Source organism: Sebastes fasciatus, chromosome 13 (genome assembly GCF_043250625.1).
Source record: "Sebastes fasciatus isolate fSebFas1 chromosome 13, fSebFas1.pri, whole genome shotgun sequence".
Taxonomy (NCBI): domain Eukaryota; kingdom Metazoa; phylum Chordata; class Actinopteri; order Perciformes; family Sebastidae; genus Sebastes; species Sebastes fasciatus.
This window is the reverse complement of record NC_133807.1, coordinates 30,174,207-30,197,508: the sequence shown is the minus strand read 5'-3', so window position 1 is coordinate 30,197,508 and position 23,302 is coordinate 30,174,207. Positions and strand designations below refer to the sequence as shown.

At 41.2% G+C, this 23,302-nt stretch overlaps 1 protein-coding gene across 2 annotated transcripts; it reads right to left on the bottom strand.

The window, feature by feature from the left end:
- Nucleotides 1-8: 8 nt before the first annotated feature.
- On the bottom strand, nt 9-19,019 carry srebf1 (sterol regulatory element binding transcription factor 1). 2 transcript variants are annotated; one of them, XM_074656838.1, is made up of 19 exons: nt 18,668-19,019; nt 14,895-15,470; nt 12,614-12,789; nt 12,387-12,518; nt 12,071-12,292; nt 11,293-11,407; nt 10,943-11,100; nt 10,626-10,842; nt 10,351-10,535; nt 9,968-10,229; nt 9,240-9,406; nt 8,638-8,806; nt 8,428-8,536; nt 7,935-8,044; nt 6,590-6,722; nt 5,256-5,421; nt 4,372-4,590; nt 2,979-3,090; nt 9-1,705 (listed from the first exon to the last, which is right to left on the bottom strand). In XM_074656838.1, exons 1-19 carry the CDS (start codon nt 18,771-18,773, stop codon nt 1,485-1,487), a joined length of 3,555 nt encoding a protein of 1,184 aa, XP_074512939.1. In that variant the 5' UTR covers nt 18,774-19,019; the 3' UTR covers nt 9-1,484. The 2 variants fall into 2 exon arrangements, with proteins under 2 accessions (XP_074512939.1, XP_074512938.1); XM_074656837.1 differs by having other exon boundaries at nt 10,626-10,845; nt 18,668-19,018.
- Between the last annotated feature and the right edge of the window lie 4,283 nt (nt 19,020-23,302).

The window sequence follows — 23,302 nt, the reverse complement described above, 5'->3', positions numbered from 1 at the left end:
CACCGTCGTCTTCTTTACAAAATGCTTTAATATTTACATCATCAAAGGATGAAACCAAAGACCGATGAAGAGATGAAAAGATGTCAGATAAAGGACACATATAATAATAATAATAATAATAATAATATAATAATAATAATACCTTTAGACATGGCTGCGTTTCATTCATCTCAATCCAACGTCTTTCAGTCTTTCACATTAGTGACACTATAAAAAATAACATACTGGTTCTGGGACAAAAACACATGCCAACGTTTTCTTTTCTTCTTTTTTTACAGTCCTCTAAAAATCAATAACCGGTGGTTCTCTAGGAGCATGAAACTATAATGACTGATGTCAGAGCTACAAAAGGAAAACCAGACGCTTCACTACATACAGGTCCTCTTTGGGGACAATTATTTTGAAATTATCTGCATTATGTAACTTGTCGTAAAAGTGCCAAAAAGGTTCACGTTATAGTTGCCAGTATTGGACGCTGCCAATTTCATTTGATATCATAGTTGCGTGTGTGTGCAACAGTGCAAAAGGTCAATTGAGTCAGACGATCATCGCCATGGCAACACAGTATTACCTGATTCGGGTCAAAAGCTACCTAATAAAACAAGTTTTTTCAAGGGGGGGGGGGGTAAATAAGCATTTATCACTCTGCTTATGCAAAATACTGCTGAATCAAATTCATACAGATTATAAATACATTTTTAAAATATGTACACAGCAAAAAACAACAAAAGTGACCCTATATGAAAATAACTTCATAAAGCCATATTATTACTTATCTCATTGAAATCAGCCGCGCAGGGCCTTTAGTGCAGATAGAGACACAGAGCTCGTACAGCGGGGGTCGCCTCTCCTCTGATTAATCACCAGTGAAATACATGATTCAAATCAATACTATTTGAACAACCAGGGTGAGAGGCTTCCCGCCGATCGAGCCCACGGTCGGACCAATCCGAGCTCGGTCCTTCTTTCTTTTCCTCCCACGAACATTAGAGACGCTCTGCAGCCAATCAGGGCAGCCCGCCACTCCGATCCACTGAGCACTCCTGCCTGTAGCAGGTGCATTTACGTCGAAAAGAGCGGGGGGGTTTACTGAATAAGTGCAGGGCAGATATCTCCGTCATGCTTCACACATCATTCAACCGTCCACTAAAGAGGACGTGATGGCTCCTCTCTGTGGTCAAACTGTGGCACTGCAACGCATTCTCACAACGGGGGGATTCAGCAAACAATGCTGCCTTTATTCTGGTAATAATCCATAGCGACAAGAGGGTGACCTCTACAAGTGTTTCCTGTGACGGGGTCGGGACAGTTCATGATGATAATCTTGATATGAATCTTAATAAATCTGTTCAGTAGCTGCACGCCAAAATTTCCAGACGCTGTGTGGTTGTGTCTTTGCGGGGATGGGGGGGTTATTTTTTGTATTTCAGAGATGTTTCTATATACAGTGTCCATGCATGTGTCTCTCAGACCCCCGTCTCTCTCTAGCTGTTGGTGACGGTGGTGCCGCTTCCCAGCTTGATGATCATTTGCTGGCAGTCGTGGAGGGTCCTCTTGTCTCCCAGCTTCTCCAGGGTGCGGGCCGCGTCCGCTAGCATGCCCACCCGTTGGCCGGGAGCCGACAGAAAAGAGGGAGGGAGGTAGCGGCACGCCAACATCACGGCCTCCGCCTGCTCCCGCTGGCCCGGCCGCGTCTCGCACTCCTCTGCACGTCAAGACACAAAGAATGCCGTTAATGCGGTGAGCCTTTTCAATGTCATCAGCCGCCAACGGCCGCTCAGACTGCAGCAGCTTCTCGTTTAATTACTGCTGGGATTTAGTGTCGTGAACAGTTGAGCAAAATAGATGAGAAGCTGATTAGAGCTACTGATTACAGACATTCGGTGTCGCTCAGCTCTCTTGACTTTTAAGGGCTGCAACTAATACAGTTTTTTCATGCAGTATAAATGTGTTATTTTCACCTATTCTAAAAATTATGTGTTTGAATATTTCTGCATACTGGGGTCCCTAAACAGTGTTGAAATAACTAATAATAATAATAATAATAATAATAATAATAAATTGGATATCACTGTAAAGCTGAGACTCTTGTGAATCTAATGAGCCCAACTGTATTCATGTGTGATGATGTTAGTCCCCATAGGAGACATTTCATTGTAGTGAGAACATTTTTTTTTTTAAACTTGACTTCACAGTATAAAATGACCTGTGGTGACCTCTAGGATAATCACAGCCTCATGAAACTTTACAGCCACAAACTAGAGACCTAGAGCATTCAGAGGATGGATGGCTTTCCTAGCTAGATTGACAGTAAGGGGGTTTCTGAGCAGTTTACACAACAGAAGTGCTCGCCATCCAATCGACGTAAAATGCAATTCTTGCAGAAATCTTCAAAAATGTCAAAAGTTTTTGATCCCAAATCACAGCATGGCTTTTTCTATGGTGTTCCTCAAGGTCTTGGTGTCTTAATGTGGGATTTTGGAGGGATTATTGATCATTTTTATCAATTCTTGAGTGGTTATATAATGTATAAATTTAGCACCAAATCTGTTTTGCAACCCAAAAATTGCTGCAACAACTTATGAGACATAATAGAAGTATATGATGGTCATCCCCATGCTCTATCATAATGTTCTAAACCCTTATACACTTTAACGATTCATTTTAATTGATTTGAGCTGCATCTCAAATTATTCTTCAGGTTCCCAGCTTTCAGATGATGTACACCACTTCTATGTGACATCTACTGCTGACCTGCTATCTCCCACTAAAGACACCTCTAAAAAAGTGGGCGGAATGGTAAGGGGTTAATAGGCGACGCATAAACAGCAATTACTAGAAAATATCACACCTGAAGAAACTAAAGTTTGCTCAATAACTCAAAATATCATGAGCAGCAAAAAGCTAATAAAACCAATCTGCCTGAAGACAGAGTTGCTTATAAAAAAACAAAAAAACAAAAGTGCGTCGAAACACACCTGTCTTTGCTCCGGGCGTTGCCCTGCGTCGCAGCGAGCGATCCAGGAGCTGATGCGTGCGGGTGGGACTGGCCCCCGCCATCAGCCTGGCTGTAGCTTCATGAAGGAACAACTGGAGAGAGAGATGGAGGGAAGAGTAATGATGAGTAATGATGATGAGGAGGAGGAGGAGGAGGAGGAGGAGGAGGGACGATGACTCATACAGAGTATTCGGCTCTACCTCAGAGAGACTTTGAAGCCTTGTGAACAACGCTGCTAAACGCTTGCCTCAGGGGCGTCTCTGTGTGTGTGAATATGTGTGTGTGTGTGTGTGTGTGTGCTGCAACACCTCCCAGCTAATTTCCACAGAGAATTGCATCGTGGACTGACTGCAAATATGTGCACAGGAAGTATTTGGATGTATATATGCGATGTGTTGCCATTTCGGCCGACAGGTTACGCGCCGCACATAAACATGTCGGGTTTATTGAGGATTTAAAGTCCCATTCTGATGAGTCATCACAGGAGCTGCATAGGTGTGTTCATCTAGTTTTAATAACTCCCAGAGTGTCTGTCAATCACGTTGTGTTTGGATGTTTGTTTATGTGTTAGACTGAGAGGAAATAAACAATCGAGACGAAATGAAAGTTTGAATGTATGTCAGCAAGAAAATGAATCCCCCAAACTTCTCACTCGCTATAAGTCCAACTGAGTTAAATGACTAAATTAGTAAGGCTGGGACGATTCACCTATCTCCCGATTCAATACTATCACGATACTTTGGTGTCAATTCGATATGTATTGCGATTCGATATTGCAATTTACTGCAACTTTTGTAACACTAGACCATGAGAAAAAGTTGAATCACACACTTCTAGGGACTTTTAATCTGGAAAATATCTAAATTAATACAGTAAGAATGATTGATTTTGGGTGCTCTACAGTTGTTGGCCCATTTAACCACGGAGATGAGAGTGACGGCCGGCTTGACCGCACGTTACCGCGATACAGTAACGTTTCCTGTCCATGACAGAGTTAGCATGCAGCTTTAGCCGTGATGTCTAGCTCTGCTTTTCCTGCCAATGTGTGAAACCCAAAGTGTTTCCATCCTTTACTGGATGTGTAGTGTTTACCACGCTGGATTTAACATGTGAGGGTGCAGGTCGTATCCACGCGGAACCTCCAACGTTTTCTTCTTTTTCGTTCAAGCTCACTGCGGTTTGTTTTGGTTGATGGATACGAACGGATATGACGTCACGTTACTCAGACTACAACAATAAAAGCGGTATCTTCCTTCTTCCTCCACATAGACTCAAATGAAGCAAATATATAGTTTCTGGCATAATAAAAATCGATTTCAAAATCGTAAAAAAGACATTTCCGTAATAGTTATTAATACTGTTATAATACGTACTCTTCGCATTGCAGGCCTGAAGCTGTGTGCCAGCTTGCGTAGGGAGCTGAGATCTTGCTGAAAACCTTGGAGCTCCGGCGGGGAGGCCTGGTGGAGCCCCGCAGGGACGCTGGTACCCACCGACCCCGACCCCGCAGGACCGGCCCCCTGCTGCTGCTGCAGGCGCCACACATTGGTCCTCATCACCAACAGGAGATCGCACAAGAGCAACTGGACGACCTAGAAAGAGAAACAGACAAGATTAAGATACATATGTAATAAAATAAAAACAATCATTCAATGCTTTTACTAATAGCACACACACACACACACACAAACACACACACAGATATATCGCCAAACTACAACAAGAGCTCTACTCAAAGCTGAAGGGCATTTTCCAGCCTCACTATGAGTGTGTGTGTGTTCTGCCGTTAGTGGCCCAGCTCTGTGTTGCACTGCAGGTACATTGCACTCCACTGAGGCACACATGCAATGCAACTACAATGCACCACAGCTCCGGCCGTAGACGTGCACACACACTGTGAGCTACCTATCCACCAGCATCACCATCTGCTGAACGCCAGAGGGTAGGACGCCGCCGTATCACAGAGAGGAGTCGCTGCAGGGGGATTCGCAGTCTGTGGTAGCGTGTGTGTGTGTGTGTGTGTGTATTGTGAAATGTGTGTGTGTGTACTCAAGTGATTATGTGTGGGCAATTTTCTGTGTTTACAATTTTATACACGCACATGTGTGAGCACATCTGTCACTGTGTGCATTCGTGTGTGTGCATTTTTTATATTTCTAATGCTGTTGCCTTCACAAAAGTTGACTTTAATGCACACAAGTCTGCAAGTGCTTGTGTGTGTGTGTGTGTGTGTGTGTGTGTGTGTATGTGTGTCTACCTTGTCTAAACTGGAGCTGTGGCAGTGTGGTCCTAGGTTGAGGCTGTCTCGAAGCAGGGCGCTGCCCTTGTCGCTGTAGCTCAGACTCAGCTGGCAGTTTTCTGGCTTGGACAGCAGAGCCCGCACCGCCCTGAATGTGTTCAGACACGCCTTGGGCAGAAGACTCCTGACAGAGCGAGGGGGCAAGAGAGACAGAGGACACAGGTTAAAGAAGTGGAAATGTGTGTGTGTGTGTGTGTGTGTGTGTCCTCTGCAGACAAAAGGTTATGCAACACACTCTTATGGCGGAGACACACTGCCCGCATGAGCAGAGCGTGGCAGCTGCCTCGCTGAACTGCTGCGTATCCCACGCGTGGGTTGTCCACACCGGCAGCTTTTCTGCTGCTGCTCTGCTGTCAGCCCTTTCTTTCAACATAGAGGTTGCCTTTCATAATGGCCATTTAATTTAATTATAAATGTAATTTATATTTATTTTTAGACAGAAAAAGGTTAAGAAGCGTGTGCTCATTTGTAAATAATAGTAATAATCCACAATTAAAACCCTGTACTTTATTCATTCATGGAGCCGGGCAAGTCACTGTATTTTCTACAACACTGTCCTGCAAATATTTCAGAATAAAAGCTTTGTGTTATAAAATGAAGGAATTCTGTCCACAGAAAAAAAAAATACTTTACTTTTTTTCATGTCTGTGACATATTCTACAGATACAGACATTGAAGGCATAGGTCTCGTCTATTTTTACCGCGAGCCTCATGCTGTTCACAGCAACAACAGACAGTTGAAAGTGATCGCTTGACAGTATATTGACATCATACCAGCAACATTGCTACAGTTTGAATGTCTAGACATCCGTTTTATTCTTAAATCAACACTTCCTGCTTCCGTTTCAAAATAAAAGCCCTCAATTGTTTTTTTTTTCTGCGGACACAATTCCTTCATTTTTCAACACGAGGCTTTTATTATGAAATATTTGCAGGACAGTGTTGTAGGAAATGCAGTGACTTGCAGGGATCCATAAATGAATAAAGTACGGGATTTTAATTGTGGATTATTACTATTATTTACAAATGAGCACACGCTTCTTAACCTTTTTCTGTCTAAAATAAATATAAATGACATTTATAATGAAACGAAATGGCCGTTATGAAAGGCAAACTATATGTTAACGCTGCTGGTGTGGAAGACACACGCGTGGGTCAAGCAGCACTTCAGCGAGGCAGCCGCCACACACTGCTGACGTTCCCTGTGTAGCCCGCGACGTTAGTCTGGCTGCAGAAGCTCCAGTGTGTGTGTGTGTGTGTGTGTGTGTGTGTGTGCGTGCGTCCCAACTTACTCTGCGTTCTGCAGACTGCGGGGCAGGTGCTCAACGGTCGGATAGAGTCTCTCCGCTGCGGCGTCATCTCCTTGGAGCCAGTTGATGATCACCACGGTAACCGAGGACCACCACTTGGAGTGGGGGTCACAGCCTGGAAGTTGGAACAAAACAAAAAAAAGTCAAAGGCGAGACACCTGCAGACAAACATGCGAATATTTGAATCCCCCCACTGCCCACTTTCACGTTTAACATGCATGAGAGTGTACACACACACATGCACACACACACACACACACACACATACACAGACAGCTGCTGTCTGTATTTTGACCTCTGAATCAATCTGTTTCTCCCCTCTGGCATAGTCACAACATGCTGAGAGAAAGCAGCCATTTTGACGACTCCCTCATGAGGGAAAACTCCATTTAACATTGGGCAACACACACACACACTCACACACACACACCTAGACTTCTAACACTGTGAGCAACCTGAGGCTCTGCCAAGAAAGTCTCCCATTAAAATCCCTGCACAGCCTCCCCCTCCCCCCCCCCCCTCCCTCCCTCCCTCCCTCCCTCCTCTCAAGGTGATCACCGATTTGACAGCGCTGAAGATAGATGAAGCAATCTAGCGGATGCCTCCCTTTCACCCCGTTTCCCTCAGATCTGTGATCAGTGAGGACAAAGGAAAAGTGGTGGGAGGGTGAAAGTCAACCCAGCGGAAATCAAGCCACTCAATCCGGAAAAAAAAAAAGTATAAAAATGAACTTTATCTCGCTGCTTCTTATTTTGCAAGCCCATTAAGGAAATCGAACGGACGGGGGCAGGTGACCGAAAGATGCGGGAAATGCGATTCTCTCAGAGAAGATAAGTAGTGATGAAGTAAGTACGGAGCCCAACTCCACACTTGAATGTGTTGATGTACTCGAGCAACAGAAGTAGTCAGTGTTTGGTTTTAGAAGCTGTTTTTTTGGGCTGGGATTCAAAAACTGCTGCCTTTAAATGGCACTAATGTTTTTGTTTTGTTGTTGTTTTAATTTAGTGTTTGTAACTACAGTTAGATGTCCAGAGTCCAGGAAAAATGTCTCCACTGGGACAATAAAAGTATATCTTATCTTATCTTATCTTATCTTACACCTCTCTCATTAACACCGCAGGGGACATTCCTTCACTACGACAGCCTCTATCACCGTGTGGTTATTTCATACAGATTATTTATTTATTGAATCACCAGAAAACATGCTGTATCGTGATATATATCGTTATCAAGATATGAAACTATGCCTATATCATTATAGAAGATTTTGTCCATATCGCTCAGCCCTTTCTCAGATGTGTTGTTGACAGGAACGACAGCGACTTACCGGTCACAGTGGCCATGTTGGAGCCGATAGCGAAGGACTGGGAGGTGGCACCAGCTGCATCTGATGCACTGATCAACAGCTGCAGGTACTCCAGGGCGTCAGCATACTCCCTGAGGAGAGACACACACACTGTTATTTTTTCTTGCTGCTGCATGAACATACAATCTATATTATTACCGGTTTATTTTTTTTATAGTCCATTATACTATCCTTATTGTTTACTGTCAAATAGTAAATCAACCATGACACTCTAATAAATCATATTTTCAGAAACATTTAGGCCATATATTATATATAAAATATTCAATTTTAATCCGGTTCTGAATTTAAAGAAAACCAGGCTGTCATAAGTAAAGCTACACTTCAATATTTGTTTATTTATTGTAAGCCTTTGTCTATCGTAAGTTTTCCTCATATTGTACAGGTGTAGTTCAGTTCAGTGGGTTGAACAGTATTAAAGACAGTTATGTGGAGGTGTGTTTTGTTCTCTCACCCCTCTCCCTGGCTGGGGCTCTTCTCTCCGTGAGGCTGGGCCACGCAGTACAGAGCCTTCTCCAGGAGGTGCTCCCTGAACGCCTGAGTCACCTGGGCCAGAGGATCAACTGGAAGAGCACCAACACACCATTAACATGAGAGTGTGCGTCTAAAAACAAAACGGGGTTTAGGCCACATGGCGCTTGTTCTACATTTTGTCTGCACTGACCAGTGTTGCCAGCCTGGCTGTAGATGCTTTCTTTAGGAGTGCTGCGGATCGCCCAGTCCCCGTCCACAAAGAAGCGGTGACCTAGCGGGTGACACAGCCACTGCATAGCCGGAGGCACACTGCCACTGGACGACAGGCACGCCTGGCGGGCGCTGCTCAGGAACACACGCTATCAAAATAAAAAATAAAACAAAGTTAACTTCTTCACGTTGAATGTGGACAGAATCACACAGCTTATAGTTTACTAATGATGTTAATTAAACATTGAAGACAAATGAACTCAAAACCGCTTGCTGTTTAAGTGTATACCTAACTAAACTCTACACAGGATGATATTCAAGTACTTCATTCTGACAGCATCTATGCAAAAAACAATTAAAGAGCTCAATCAGAGCGTTTCAGACAGAGGGTGAAAAAAGGTGCTGCAGCACAGCTGCTACGAGAGAATTAAAGCATACATTAAATCATGTAAATATGTTCTAGCAGGAACCCAAAATACAAGAAAATTAGCATCTTTAAATATTACATTTGCACAATGTAAATGACTGAGCAAGACGGTTGTGTGTGTCGGTTGTGTGTGTGCGCAAACCACGGGGACTTACGGAGGTAAAATGCAGGATCCTCGGCATGCTGGCTTTGACCCGTAGAGCTGCAGAGACGTAGACCTCAGCCAGACTTGCTACAGGCAGACAGGAGCCAGCACACTCTGCCAGGTTCACCGCACTCAGAGCCATGTGCACTGCTGACAGGTGGCTACCATTCAGCTTACCTGTATGAACAGATACAAGACAAGAAAATAATACATATATTAGGGCTGTCAAAGTCAACGCCATAATAATGCAAACTACGCCACTAATTTCTTTAATGCATTAAATCTTTCAGAGGTTGCAGCGGGCTCAGTTTTAGAGCTAGAGTGAAGATACTTTATCATATCATACTAGAAAACCTAAAGAATCCATTGGTACCAACCATGTCATATTAGCTTGAAGCGAAGGAGGCTAAATAACGCTCCAACAGTTGAGACGGCGCCATGGTCGTTAATGTGGCCCAGGACACATTCGCGTACACACGGCTAAATGAATGTGGCCATATGTGTCCTAGACCACCTCTGAATGTGGTCTGAAAGATCCGATCTCATTGAGGACGCATGTCTGAAAAGGGCCTCAGTCAATAGACCTTTTATTGGCACTGAATCAACATCAGCTGACTCTTGCAGTAAAAAAAAAGAAAAAAGGGGGCTGAGTTGCTCTTTAATCACCTGAGATTCACTTCAGTGTTCCGTCTCCCACACTGATTTAATTTAGAAACGTTTTTTTTCCCACCAACCCACCTGTCATGTGTAGCTGGTGCAGGCGGTGGTAAACCAGGGCGGCGTCACGGCTGCTTTTGCAGGCGTCCTCCTTCAGGGGGCGGTCAGACCGCAGCCCTCCAGCCCTGGCAGCCAGCCAGCGGCCCACCCAGACGCGCTGGAGGCAGAATCTTAGCAGGGACCAGAGCGCAGCACAGGCCAGGTCCAACTGGGAGATGGGTAAGGGACGACCGAGAGCCTTTAGACAGGTCCACAGGTTCTGACTGGCCTGGGCAAAATCTCCCTGTGGAGGGTGAAAGAGATCAGTGATGATGAGGATGCAAATATAGATCTTTCTTTTGTCGCTTTTAAAAATTATCAAATGTCTCCATGACGATTATTTGTTAAGTAAAAAACAAACATACTCTAGCTAGGTCCAGGTCAGCCTGCTTGCGGTGCCTCCAGAACAAGACAGAGGATCCAGAGTGGGGTCTGGTTACAGGCTCTCCATACACCAAGAGTCGGATCAGAACCCCCGACACCAGAATACCGTTCAGCAGCCACACCAGTATAGTTGGCAGCATCCAGTCCATCCAGCCCCACGACTCCGCTGCAGAAAACACATTTCATTTATCATGTTAGGAGTCAGAACAAAACTAAATTGTTGCGACACTCCCCGCTGACGGTGGCTTCATTTTACCTGCGATATCCACGCCCAGGACGCTCCTTCCTGCGTGATGCGTGGCGGTGGCGGCTGCGCTTCCAGCTGAGCTGCTGCCGGATGAGCAGAGCAGCGCGGCAAGAGGGTTGAGGGAGAGGAAGAGGAAGGTGAAGGTGCACAACGCCATGCGGGAACGGTCCAACATGCCGCCGGCGCTGCCTCCTGCTGCCGACCGGTCTGGCGTGCCAACACTCGACTGCTGAGTAGAAGAGAGACCAGAGAGATACTGATGAGGTACAGTGGTGATTGAGGATTTAACCTGTTGAATACTCTTTCTATCACGCCAAGCTGAATACCTTGGTCTCCTCCCCCATCGGACTGTCGGGCTCTGAGTCACTGCTACAGTGTGAGAAAGAGGTGGGGGAGCCCACGTCAGACGCTGGCGGGGTGGGCAGCTCGTTCTTCACATCAGCCGGTCCATCCACCTCCATGGCAACCAGGTCCTTGAGAGACTCTAAAGAGAGAGGAAAGACGAGGAGAGAGCAGTTAGAAGGTCAATCAGTGGTAAAGAAGTAAAGACGTCTTCAACCTTCATTTCAGGATAACGGTAGCTATCAATAGAACTAATCACAGAGGCTCGACTGAATGACACTTTCAAGGAATTGAAATAGATAGCAGAGAAGCTGTTGTGGAATAAGTGACGTACTGTTTTTCTGGGCTGCCATTTTAAAAGCCATGTTCTCCTGTTTGAGTTTCTGGTTGGTCTGCTGCAGGTAACGGATGTAGTCGAGGGCTTTCCTCAGCACTGCAGACTTATTGAGCTATGAGGAAGTAGAAAAGAAAAATGATAAGATTAGTTTCTGGGCTACTGTAGAAACATGGCGGTGTGCTCCGTGAAGGGGACCCTCTCTATTTTGTAGGTCTTGTAGTCCACAAATTGCGAAAACTTGCAAAAAGTCTGTATTTAATACTCTTATTAACATGGAAGTGGGCAAATATGCTACTTTATGCAAATTTATGTATATATTTATTATTAGAAATCAATTAAAAACACAAAACAATTACAGAAACCCTCACAGGTACTTCATTTAGCATAACAAATATGCTCAAATCATAACATGGCAAACTGCAGCCCAACAGGCAACAACAGCTGTCAGTGTGTCAGTGTGCTGACTTGACTATGATTTGCCTCAAACTGCATGTGATTATTATAGTGGGCATGTCTGTAAAGGGGAGACTCGTGGGTACCCAGAGAACCCATTTTCATTCACATATCTTGAGGTCAGAGGTCAAGGGACCCCTTTGGAAATGGCGTTATTATCGCCTTAACTTTGACAGCCCTGGTGGATATCAACGGCTCATTCTAAGGTAAAAAAAAACACTTTGATTGTTATTTTCAGGTGATTATACAGGAAAGAAAACCTACTTCTATATATTATATTTCTTCTAAAAGCTGCACACTGTTACTTTAAAAGGTTTCCTACCTTGGCCTCAGAACCAGCCACCAGATCTTTGAGCTCGAGGATTTTGTCATTAATAGAGGAGCGGTAGCGCTTCTCGATGGCGTTGTGGGCTGTGCGCTTCTCTCCCTTGTGCGGCAGGCCCAGAGGTTTACCGCTGATGGCGATGCGGTTTATAGGCAGCTTATCAGTGTCCACCATGATGGGTACCGAGGTCAGGATGGTGCCGCCGCTGCCCATAAAGGCCTTAATAGGTAAATAAGGAAGAAAGTTACCCAAAGAATGCACAGTAAAAATGAATTGTGTGATGTCAGTATTGAGTTGCACACGATGAGCCTACCTGCAGTGAAGTGCTCTGTGTGGTGGTGGCCAGGGATGAGGAAGAGGCCATCGTAGTGACTATGCAGGGGTCATGCTTCAGAGTGGTCAGCAGCAGAGACTCGGCCTTGATGAACTGAGGCTGCAGCAACACCTGAGAAGACACAAGATGCTTTTGATTCCATAATACACAAACAAGGAGTACACTCTATTTACAAGTCCATTCAGGTGTCAGTCTCTAACACTTACAGGTACTTGCTGTATGTGGGGGGCGATGGTTTGAACCGGCGGGCTCGCTGTCGTGGTCAGAAGAGGAGAAGTGGTGGTCATCGCTTGGAGCTGAGCCTGGAAGGTCACCGGTTGAAAACTTGTAGGTGAGGATGACAAGATGGCGGTGGGTTGGCTCACGCTGCTGGGACTGACGGCTGGAAAATAGATGTTATTTTAGCCTTAATTCAAGCATGTGTAATTGTATGAAATATCCACGACAACGATCCATCTCATTACCTGCTTTTTAGCAATTGCACAATAACATTTCCTAATCTGGTTCTGCAGCGCATGAAGTAATTGCTAAATTGCTTTCACCTAATTACGGCAGTGACACAACACACCCCCATATCTTTTATACGCTGTTAATCAGTTGAACATTTCAGGAATTTGAGTGACATCATATTCCAGCACTCTATTAACAAACCTCTACTGCAATTATGTAGTTGGAAAGTTAAACAAGAAGGAATTGTAGACCAACCAGTACATTGACTCAGTATATGATGTCAGCCAATATCAGCTTTTTAGTATTCTTTTCACGATGTGGCAGTTTGTGAACGCTTTGTGGTCTTTTCATTTTAAATGGCATGTCACCGGTTACATCCTTGAAATATAGTGTCATGCTTTTCCAATCCAATCCAAATTTATTTATAAAGCACATTTTAAAACAACAAAAGTTGACCAAAATGCTGTACAATTAAACATAAAAAAACATAAAAACAACACAGTAAAACACTAAGACCAATTTAAAGCCAACAGGAGATTAATATTCTAAAAGCGTTAGACCAATAAGAAAGGAAAAAGGATTGAAAAAGACAACCGTCATGCCGAGCCAAAAGCCAAGGAATAAAAGTGCGTTTTGAGGTTTGATTTAAAAACAGGCAGTGTGGGGGACAGCCAATAAAATTGTCTAAAGCAGCATTTGTACTAAGCCTGAATTGGTACTAAGACAAAAAAACATACTATTATTGGTAGATTATGGGTAAAAAAAAATATTAGATATATTTGTATTAGGGCTGTTAAAGTTAACGTGATAATAACGCAAATTCATTTAACACAACTTGCAGTTTTTAGGTTGTAGTGGGCTCAGTTTTAAAGCATCATATGAAACTAGAAAACCTGAGGAATCCATCGGTACCGACCATGTCATACTAGCTTGTCACGAAGGAGGTTAAATAACGCTTCAAACTTACGCTAAATTTTGGCGAGGAAAAATTGGCATGGCTATTTTCAAAGAGGTCCCTTGACCTCTGACCTCAAGATATGTGAATGTAAATGGGTTCTCTGGGTACCCACGAGTCTCCCCTTTACAGACATGCCCACTTTATGATAATCACATGCAGTTTTGGGGCAAGTCATAGTCAAGTCAGCACACTGACACACTGACAGCTGTTGTTGCCTGTTGGGCTGCAGTTTGCCATGTTATGATTTGAGCATATTGTTTTATGCTAAATGCAGTACCTGTGAGGGTTTCTGGACAATATCTGTCATTGTTTTGTGTTGTTCATTGATTTCTAATAATAAATATATACATACTTTTGCATTAAACAGCATATTTGAGTATTAAATGCTTGACTATGGACAATCATACGATTAATCACGATTGAATATCATTTGACAGCCGTAGTTATTATGTAACTCCACTACACTTGACACTAGGCAAGCCACTGTCAATGGGTTTGTAGGCCAATAGGTGATCTCACTGGACATAAGTGATAGCAACATTCAGTGTGTCACCTTGTGTTTCTTATCAGCTCCAACTGGGCTAGCGATTGCAATCACCTGTCAGTACCAGGATGGTGTAGTTTTTAAAAGGGTAATAAACATTTATTGCATCTAAAGCAATTCAGAAGCAACGTTTTTACTACTCTTACAATCAGGTGTCAACATTTTCAGTGGACGTGGCTGCTGCAGACGTGGCTGCTGCAGACATGCAGATACGCCGCTTGTACATGTACAATGGGCATTGCCCAGGCAAAGCATTTTCATTTAGCTCACAGACTCTCACGCCGCGGAGCAAAGTCTATTAGATTAGGACTTCAGTTCAGGTGAGGTTGAATAACCTATTGTCCACTGGGGTTACACTGGGGTAGGAAGGTATGGTAAGGTTGGAACATAATGCTTTGGACTCACTGGTTTCAAAACCAGACATTACAGCTCCTACTGGCTAAAAAAAAGAGAGCTATCCTGTACTATCTGACTCGAACAGATAAGCTCCTCTAAGCACTAGAATAAATCACCATCACCATCAAAGAGTGCTTACTTGTGTAGCTGTTCTGGTTGATGTAGCTGGTCCGGACCTGTTGGGTCTGAATCTGGGGCTGAAGCTGTATCTGGGGCTGAGGTGGAGTCTGGGGTGCAGGCGATGTGAAGAGGGCCTGGGGCGTGGAGCTGAAAGCTGGGGTTGGTGCTGGCGAGCCATGAGGTGAAGCTGCCTGGGCCGGGGCAGGCGGGCTGAGAATGGGTTGGGGCTGCTCCACCTGGGGCTGTCTGAGGCTCTGAGCCTGCGGCGGGGAGGCTGGCTGCTGCCTTTGTGTGGGGGTGGGCACCTGGGCCAGGGGGGACTGCTGGAAGGTGGGAGGCTGGAAGGTCTTGTCCGGGGTGGAGGAACTACGGGTGATGGGAGGGCCCAGGAGCGCATCCAGGTGGGGGCTACTGCTCAGGATGGAAGATGGAGGTGGAGGTGTGGTAGGGGTGGTGGTGGTGGTTGGAGGGGCAGGTGAGGTGATGGATGGGGTCAAACCAGGAAGCTCTTGGGTGACAGGAGGCCCCGTGTATGGAGGGTTATCAAACAGTCCTCCAAACTCCATGTCCTGGTTGCTGATGAGCTGGAGCATATCTGGAGAAGGAGAGAAATCAGAACCACCATCACTGCTACTGCTATAAATCCTGTTGAGAAACACGGTTTTCAGTTTGGTAACTCCTAAGTAACAAACTGGATCCCAAGAGATTAGGGCTGCACAATTAATACATTTTATTGAAATCACAATATGACCTACTGCAATTTTCAAATGGCAGGATGAGGAAATCGCAATATTTGTTAGAGGTGAAATGTGTGAAAATACCATTTTAAATTAAATATTTTTGTACTGCGGAGATGTTCTGGCCTACACATCATATTCTACAGACTTAAGAAAACATCTGTTTGGTTCAGATCCCGCAACAATCACACCACAATCAATTTAATATGTTTTTCAATGAAAATGAGAATAATGATCATACCCTCTAATACTGTAGATCACATCGCAATATCAGCCAAAATAATAGGGGTGTACGATTTTGAAAAAATAAATAAATATATATACAGTATACTGTATACTGTATATACAGTATATATATTAGGGTTGCACAATTAATTGAATATTAATAGCGAATACAATTTTGGCTTCCCACAATTAAATGGACATGATCGACTGCGATATTGACATTTAAAATGCTGCACGAGAGACCTACAGCGACAGCCCGTGAGAAACTTTCCTGAGTGTTGTGGCTGCAGTCCAGAGTAGAAGAGTAATATACTGTATATTAATCATTTTAACAGAAAGCACAAAATGCACTGAATTTAGGTTAGGAAGAAGAAGAACCTTCTTTTAAGTCTTATTTTGATGCAGAAATGTGTTAATTAGCAGTACAAAATGAAAAAATAACGTAAAAGTAAAAGCATTTATAATTTTGGATAAAATAAATAATAATAATAATAATAAATAAATAAATAAATTTAAAAAAAAGTTTTGGTACAATTTTACTTTGCTTCTTGGAGATCCACTGTGAATAAGAACCCGTTTTACTTTGATGCAAAGATTTTTACATACGCAGGAATGTAGCACATTATGCAAATGAAAGTAGTGCTTTGTTTATTTAAATATGAAAGGGGAATTAAAATATTTTGCCCCTAAAATCTACTGTATGAATAATCGTGATAAATAATCATGATTTAAATATTTATTAAACTAATCATAATTATCATTTTGGTCATAATTGTGCAACCCTAAATATATATTTATATATCTATAAAAACCCTGAAACACTGGGTGTATGTTGTGTCTGCAGTGAACCAGCAGCAGCAGCAGCAGCAGCCTGGGTTTGTCGTCCAGTGTTTTGTATGAGGTGATCGCTCCTGACCAATCAGAGCGCGTCTCAGAGACTTGCTATGCCGATCAGCCCAAGACAGGAAGGAGAGAGAGCGAGCTGTCTGTGGCTCTGCTCGAGGTTACCATCGAGCAGCATCACCAGGGTTACTGTCGGTCACATCCAGGAGGATGACGCGACCGCCTGTACGATGCTGCTTTGCACTAATGCAAATACATATTACTGTAAAAGTATTGATGGGAAACTGAGATCATTACACTGATATGTCTATTTAATTTTTTTTTATAAAATGTATATTACAAAGCACGTGTTTACAACAAACATAATACATGTGTCAATAGAGCACATTGTCATAATAATACTTTTAATTCTTGACAAAAAAATGTGCACTGCTGCTTTGCACTAATGCACGTTGGGCTATTATCATTAAAAAATACATTATTACTGTAAAAGTATCGATGGGAAACTGAGACTATTACACTGATATGTCTCTTTAAATCATGTTTTATTTATAAAATGTATATTACAAGTACATGTTTATAACAAATGTGTCAAAAGAGCACATTATTATATTAATACTTTTAATTCTTCACAAAAAAAAAGTGCATATAATATAAAGTGCAGTCGGTCAACTGAGGCAGTGTGAACCCGAGCAGAGGAGGAGTGAACTGTAGTAACCTCTCTCTCTGTGTGTGTGTGTGTGTGTGTGTGTGTGTGTGTGTGTGTGTGAGCAGGGGGGGGGGCGGGGTGACCATTTAGCAGCATGTTAGCACTCATTAGCATCAGCTAATAAACAGTTTGCACGATAGAAACATGATGACAGTGAGCTCTGAGTCTGTGCGTGCAGGAACACAACACTGCAAACAAGACCACCTGTTATCACCTCAGATAGCTAACCTCCATAGAAGACTAATGCTAGTGTCACTGCTAGTGCTTTATGTTAAATTAGATTTAAACACAAGAAGAGAGTCAATCTAAAACACACAGATTATGACAGGTGAACTCTGAATCTGTGCGTGCAGGAACACAACACTGCAAACAAGACCAACACTAATTAGCTTAATGCTAGCTATGCTAGTTAGCTTAATGCTAGCTATGCTAGTTAGCTTAATGCTAGCTAGTGATGATGTGAGCTGAAACTCTTTAAACTGGTCACTTGCTTTGTGTTAAATTAGACTGGATTCAAACACAAGAAGCAAACTAAACACACATAGCATATAAGAGTTTAAACTGTTATTGGTTTTAAAGCAAACTGGATTAGCTAGCTAATGCTAGTTAGCCTAATGCTAGCTAGCTAGTGATGCTAAAGCTAGCTACACTGTGAGCTGAAACCCTTTAAACTGGTTCTTTATGTTAAATTAGACTAGATTTAAACACAAGAAGCAAACTAAAACACACATAGCATATAAGAGGTGACGTTTAAACAGTTATTGTTGGTTTAAAGCTGTTAAGCAAACTGGATTAGCTAGCATTAGCTAGTTAGCTTAATGCTAGTTAGCTTGATGCTAGTTAGCTTAATGCTAGCTGATGAAAGCTACCAGGCTGTGAGCTGAAGAGCTTTAAACTGGTCACTTGTTGTGCTTTATGTTTAATTAGGTTAGATGTAAACACAAGAAGCAAACTAAAACACACATAGCATATAAGAGTTTAAACATTGTTATCATGTTTAGAGCTGTTTAGCTAACTAGCATTGTAGCACAGCCTAGTAGCTCTCATCATCACTAGCTAGCTAACTAGCATTAGCTGGCTAGTGAGGATGAAAGCTGCTAAGACCTTTAAACTGTCTTTAAACTGCTCACTTGCTTCATGGTAAGTTAGATTTAAACACAAGAAGAGAGTCAAAGTAAACACACAAAGCATATAAGAGATTAAACTGTGTTGTTGTTGGTTTAAAGCTGTTTAGCAAACTGGACTAGTTAGCTTATAAACAGTGTTGTGTTTTCTTACCATCTATGTCGCTGAGCAGAGCTGTGTCTATCTCACTGGGGTCATTCAGAGTCAGTGTTGGATCCAGATTATCCAACGAAGGATCATCAAACGACAGGCTGTTCATCTTGCCTCTCTAGTCTGGCTCTTTCTAATAATAATAAACACTTGGCTGGCTGCAGAAGGTCAAAATAAAACCCTACATTTGCCAAAAAAAAATCCAGAGTCCCAAAGACACGTGTTAAAAAAGTGAGCTGCAACTGTTTATTATTGATGTGTGAACTAAACTACTCTCTTCTGCTGCTGCTGCTGCTTCCCATCATGATGGTTGAAGGGAAACTTGTCAAACCAAAGCCAAACACTGGAGCTCTTTCAGAGGACTACTAACATGCTGTCAGTGGCAGCTGGAAGATCCCACCCAGCAGGCTGTGATGGAGAGGCAGGCCAGCCAATCAGCTCCTTTAGTACTGGATTCCCACATCCTCCTTGTTTCTGAGGGTTATTTTGGTTTATTTGACTGAAGAGGTGACATAAGATAAGATAAGATAAGATAAGATATTCCTTTTTTAGTCCTGCAGTGGGGACATTTGCAGTGTGCAGCAGCAAGGGGGATAGTGCAAAAAACAAGATTCAATAATAAATAAAAATAAAAAAAGAACAAAACAAAAACATATATATATATATATATAATATATATATATATATATATATATATATATATATATATATATATATACACATATATACAATTCATTAAGCAAATTGCAATATATAGATATTTAAAAAGAACATGCATGTAAATGGAAGAAAACAATAAAGAAGTAATTAATGTTTGTTGTGTCAATAAACCAAACAAACAAATAAAAAACAATTAATAACAATATATTGCAATATCAAAACAATAAAACAATAAAAAAAACATCTTTAAAGTACAATCTAGGCTATATCTAGTCAATCGTTATATATATTTATATTAAGATAAGATAAGATAAGATATTCCTTTATTAGTTCCGCAGTGGGGAAATGTGCAGTGTACAGCAGCAAAGGGGAAAGTGCAAAAAACAAGATGCATCAGCTAACACAGTAAAAAAGAGCTAAACAAAGTATAACAAAATATGAACCATAGAAGGAAGTATAAAAATAGGAGCAGTATATACAGTATTGACAATAAACAGACTATTAACAAAATTGCACAAGTGGAAAATGATATTGCACAGTGAGAATGAATGAATGAATGAAAAAACTGAACTGGTTTCTCAGGTTTTTTTTTTTTGGTTTTTTTTATTTCAAAATGACAGTATACACAGTAACAGCAGAAAACATTAAAAACATTTACATATAGAAGAAGCATAGCGCAAAACCTAAACAAAGAGCTATGCCAAACATAAAAGGACAACAGAAATGAAACAAAACCAACATAAAAAAAAAAAGAGAGACCACGCCAGAGTATGACAATAATTTCACTTAAAAACTTTAAAGATATCGCATACATTCATTGTTTTCATTGCTTTTTTGTTTTGTGAGGAAGAAATAGTTGACAGATATAATTCCATTTCTTTCATAAATACAAAGAAATTAGTTTTTTTTTTGTAAAATTTACACTTGTGAATGTGGAACTTCGCGAGAATTTGTTTTGGTTTATTTGACTGAAGAGGTGACATCCTGTGGAGTATATTAATGCCATAATTTCATAATTCGTCGTATAATTGTGGCTTGTGTGATTCTCATACTGAAAACTATTGTCCATCTGTTTCTGGAAATGTACAAATACCCGTAAACTGTGGAAAGACATTTGTAGGTTTATCTTGGAAAATAGTATCTGTGATTTTGAACTTCTACTGGAATTTTTTTTGTTTTTAAGGTTCAACACAATATATGATATTTATTTATTTATGTTAACCCCTGGTTTGTTTTATGTTACTTTATTTTATAAACTTATACTGGAAAAAATGCATTTTTTTAAGGTTCAACACAACATATGAGAGAGAGTATTTTATAATCAATCTCATTATCATCGTCACAAAATTTTACATTCATAAGATGTAAATTTGCGAGAGTTAAACCTCATTTTAATGTTATCAAGAAAGAAATGGAACAATATTTTATCACTGTCGTAAAATTTTACATTCATAAATGTAGATTTATGAATAAAGTAAAAACCTTTATGTTACTATTATTTATTTATTTATTTATTTATATGAACCCCTGGCATGTTTTATGTTACTTTATTTTATGTAATTTTATTTTATTTATTTATCCCTTCATTTTCTTTATATGTATTATTTACCTATGTATCTGTTTAATCGTGTATTGTATTGTTCACAGATTTAAAATAAAATCGTTGTATATATCTTTTTTTTTAACATGTACAATAAGATATAATTAATGTACTCAACAAACTGGTATAATGTCTCCAGAATTCCTATATGGATCTAATTTAAAAGTATTATACAAAATATAATCTACTGTATATGAATGTGTTTTATATATAATAAATCAACCCTTGCTATTCATCCCAGTCTTGTACATCCATATTAATATCAGGCATAATATTTCACACCAAACTGTGTGTTTTGAAGGGAAACAGCATGGATGTGTTTATTTGTGGGCTTGACCCCAACAGCCAATCAGAGCAGAGTGGGCGTGATCTGCTGAAGGACAGGTTCGGTTGACTGGAAGCAGCAGTCTCCTCCTCTCCCTGTAGAACCAGTGAAATGGACCAATGGGAAGCTCAGGATCCGAGTGGGGTGATGTGACGTCACAGCTCTGGGTCTAGTGATTACATCATGTGTTTCTATCTTAGAACAGTGGCAGCAGCATGGGAATAAACCTGCAGGGATACAGGTGGAGGAGGTTAAATAAAGAAATTGTAATTTTTGGCCAAATAAATGTATAATTAATACTAAATCAAGTTCCTAAATACAGTTATACATCTAATTCAGCTTTATAAAGTAAGACTTTTTTCCAGTAAACAACACACTTAAATTAATTAATCATGTAAACAACTGGCAATGCAAACTTTATTTTCACATCAGCATCAACTAAATTAAACGTGAGCATCATATAAACACAAAGGGGGAACCCCATAAAAAGCCTGGTGGGCAAATAGGTCAGTGACCTAGAGTAGCACTGCAAAGTTGTTGTGAGTACAGTACTATGGGAGGAGTGGTGTCAGCAAGCCTGGTGTTGTTGTTTTGGTTTTGGGATGCTCCACGGGCAACTTAAGGAAGCAAACATGTATACAAATTTAAAGATTTGTTTACATTGTTATGTGCTAATCTGAAATGGAACCAACATATGGGAGGGGGGTGAGAGAGGCTCATCATGTGATAACGAATGGGCCAGTTCAGTGTAAGATTGACGCCGGGTTGCATCAGCATGTGCATGAGGTATCTGTCTGTTACCTCATAAATATATAGAATTCCAAATAGGGGTGTAAGAAAATATCGAAAAAAAAATTGAATATCGCATTATTATGTTTTATATCGATTCTCAAAAACACTGAATCGATTTTTAATTAATATTTTACATGCAAAGATTAACTCAGTCAATACTTTAATTCATTGGCAAAGAGATGTGCCCTCTCAAAGTAGCGCTATGATGTTGGATTTTACCAATATCATCCCACTGCAGATCCGCAGAGCCATCCGCAGACGCACAGTTGTAGACGTATGCATGCGCGACTTCAACCGCAGTTTTAGATTTACGCAAACAATAACAACAGATGAAAATGGCGGTACAGCGAACGGTAATATCTGTGTGCATGAGTGATACATTTACCTATTGAGCTTGACCTCACTGTATAAAATGACCTGTGGTGACCTCTAGGATGATCACAGCCTCATGAAACTTTACAGCCACAAACTAGAGACCTAGAGCATTCAGAGGATGGGAGGCTTTCTTAGCTAGATTGACAATAAGGGGGTTTCTGAGCAGTTTTACACAACAGAAGTGCTCGCCATCCAATCGCCAAAAAATGCAATTCTTGCAGAAATCTCCAAATGTCAAAAGTTTTTGATTCCAAATCACAGCATGGCTTTTTCTATGGTGTTCCTCAAGGTCTTGGTGTCTTAATGTGGTATTTTGTAGGGCTTATTGATCATTTTTGATCAATTCCCGAGTGGTAAAAAATGTTTAAATTTAGCACCAAATCTGTGTAACAAATGATATTAACACAACAATTGCTGCAACAACTTATGAGACATAATCGAGCATGGGGATGACCATCATATACTTCGATCATAATGTTCTAAACCCTTATACACTTTTACAATTCATTTTAAATAATTAATTAGTAAATGTTTACTTCTGATTTATGACTAGAACAACTTGATGTGCTGAGAACGGGTCTATTGTGGGTCTCAGGGGGCTAAAACATATTTGACTACGATTGAAAACCTAAACTCAAAAATTATAAATTGACAAAATCTTTTCGATTATTTAGACATTTCAAATTTATTCCAATTCAGCCCGATTATTTTTTTCTTCTTAATTCATCTTTTCTTTTCCTTACATTTTATTTTTGTATAATTTATTTAATTTTTATACTGTGAAATATATTTAGTTTTTTTTGTAATGAAAAATCTGAACATGGTTATGTAACTTGAACTTTTGAAATTAAGTATGGTGGGGGGGGGAGGGGGGGGGAAAGCATGT

Excerpts from the sequence above, each read along its gene's own strand:
- srebf1 (XM_074656837.1), bottom strand. The coding sequence starts at position 18,773 with ATGAACAGCCTGTCGTTTGATGATCCTTCGTTGGATAATCTGGATCCA. Across the intron at positions 11,408-12,070 it reads TGGCTGGTTCTGAGGCCAAG|CTCAATAAGTCTGCAGTGCT; the intron begins GTAGGAAACCTT and ends ACTTCCTCATAG. Across the intron at positions 5,422-6,589 it reads CGCAGTCTGCAGAACGCAGA|GAGTCTTCTGCCCAAGGCGT; the intron begins GTAAGTTGGGAC and ends TCGCTCTGTCAG.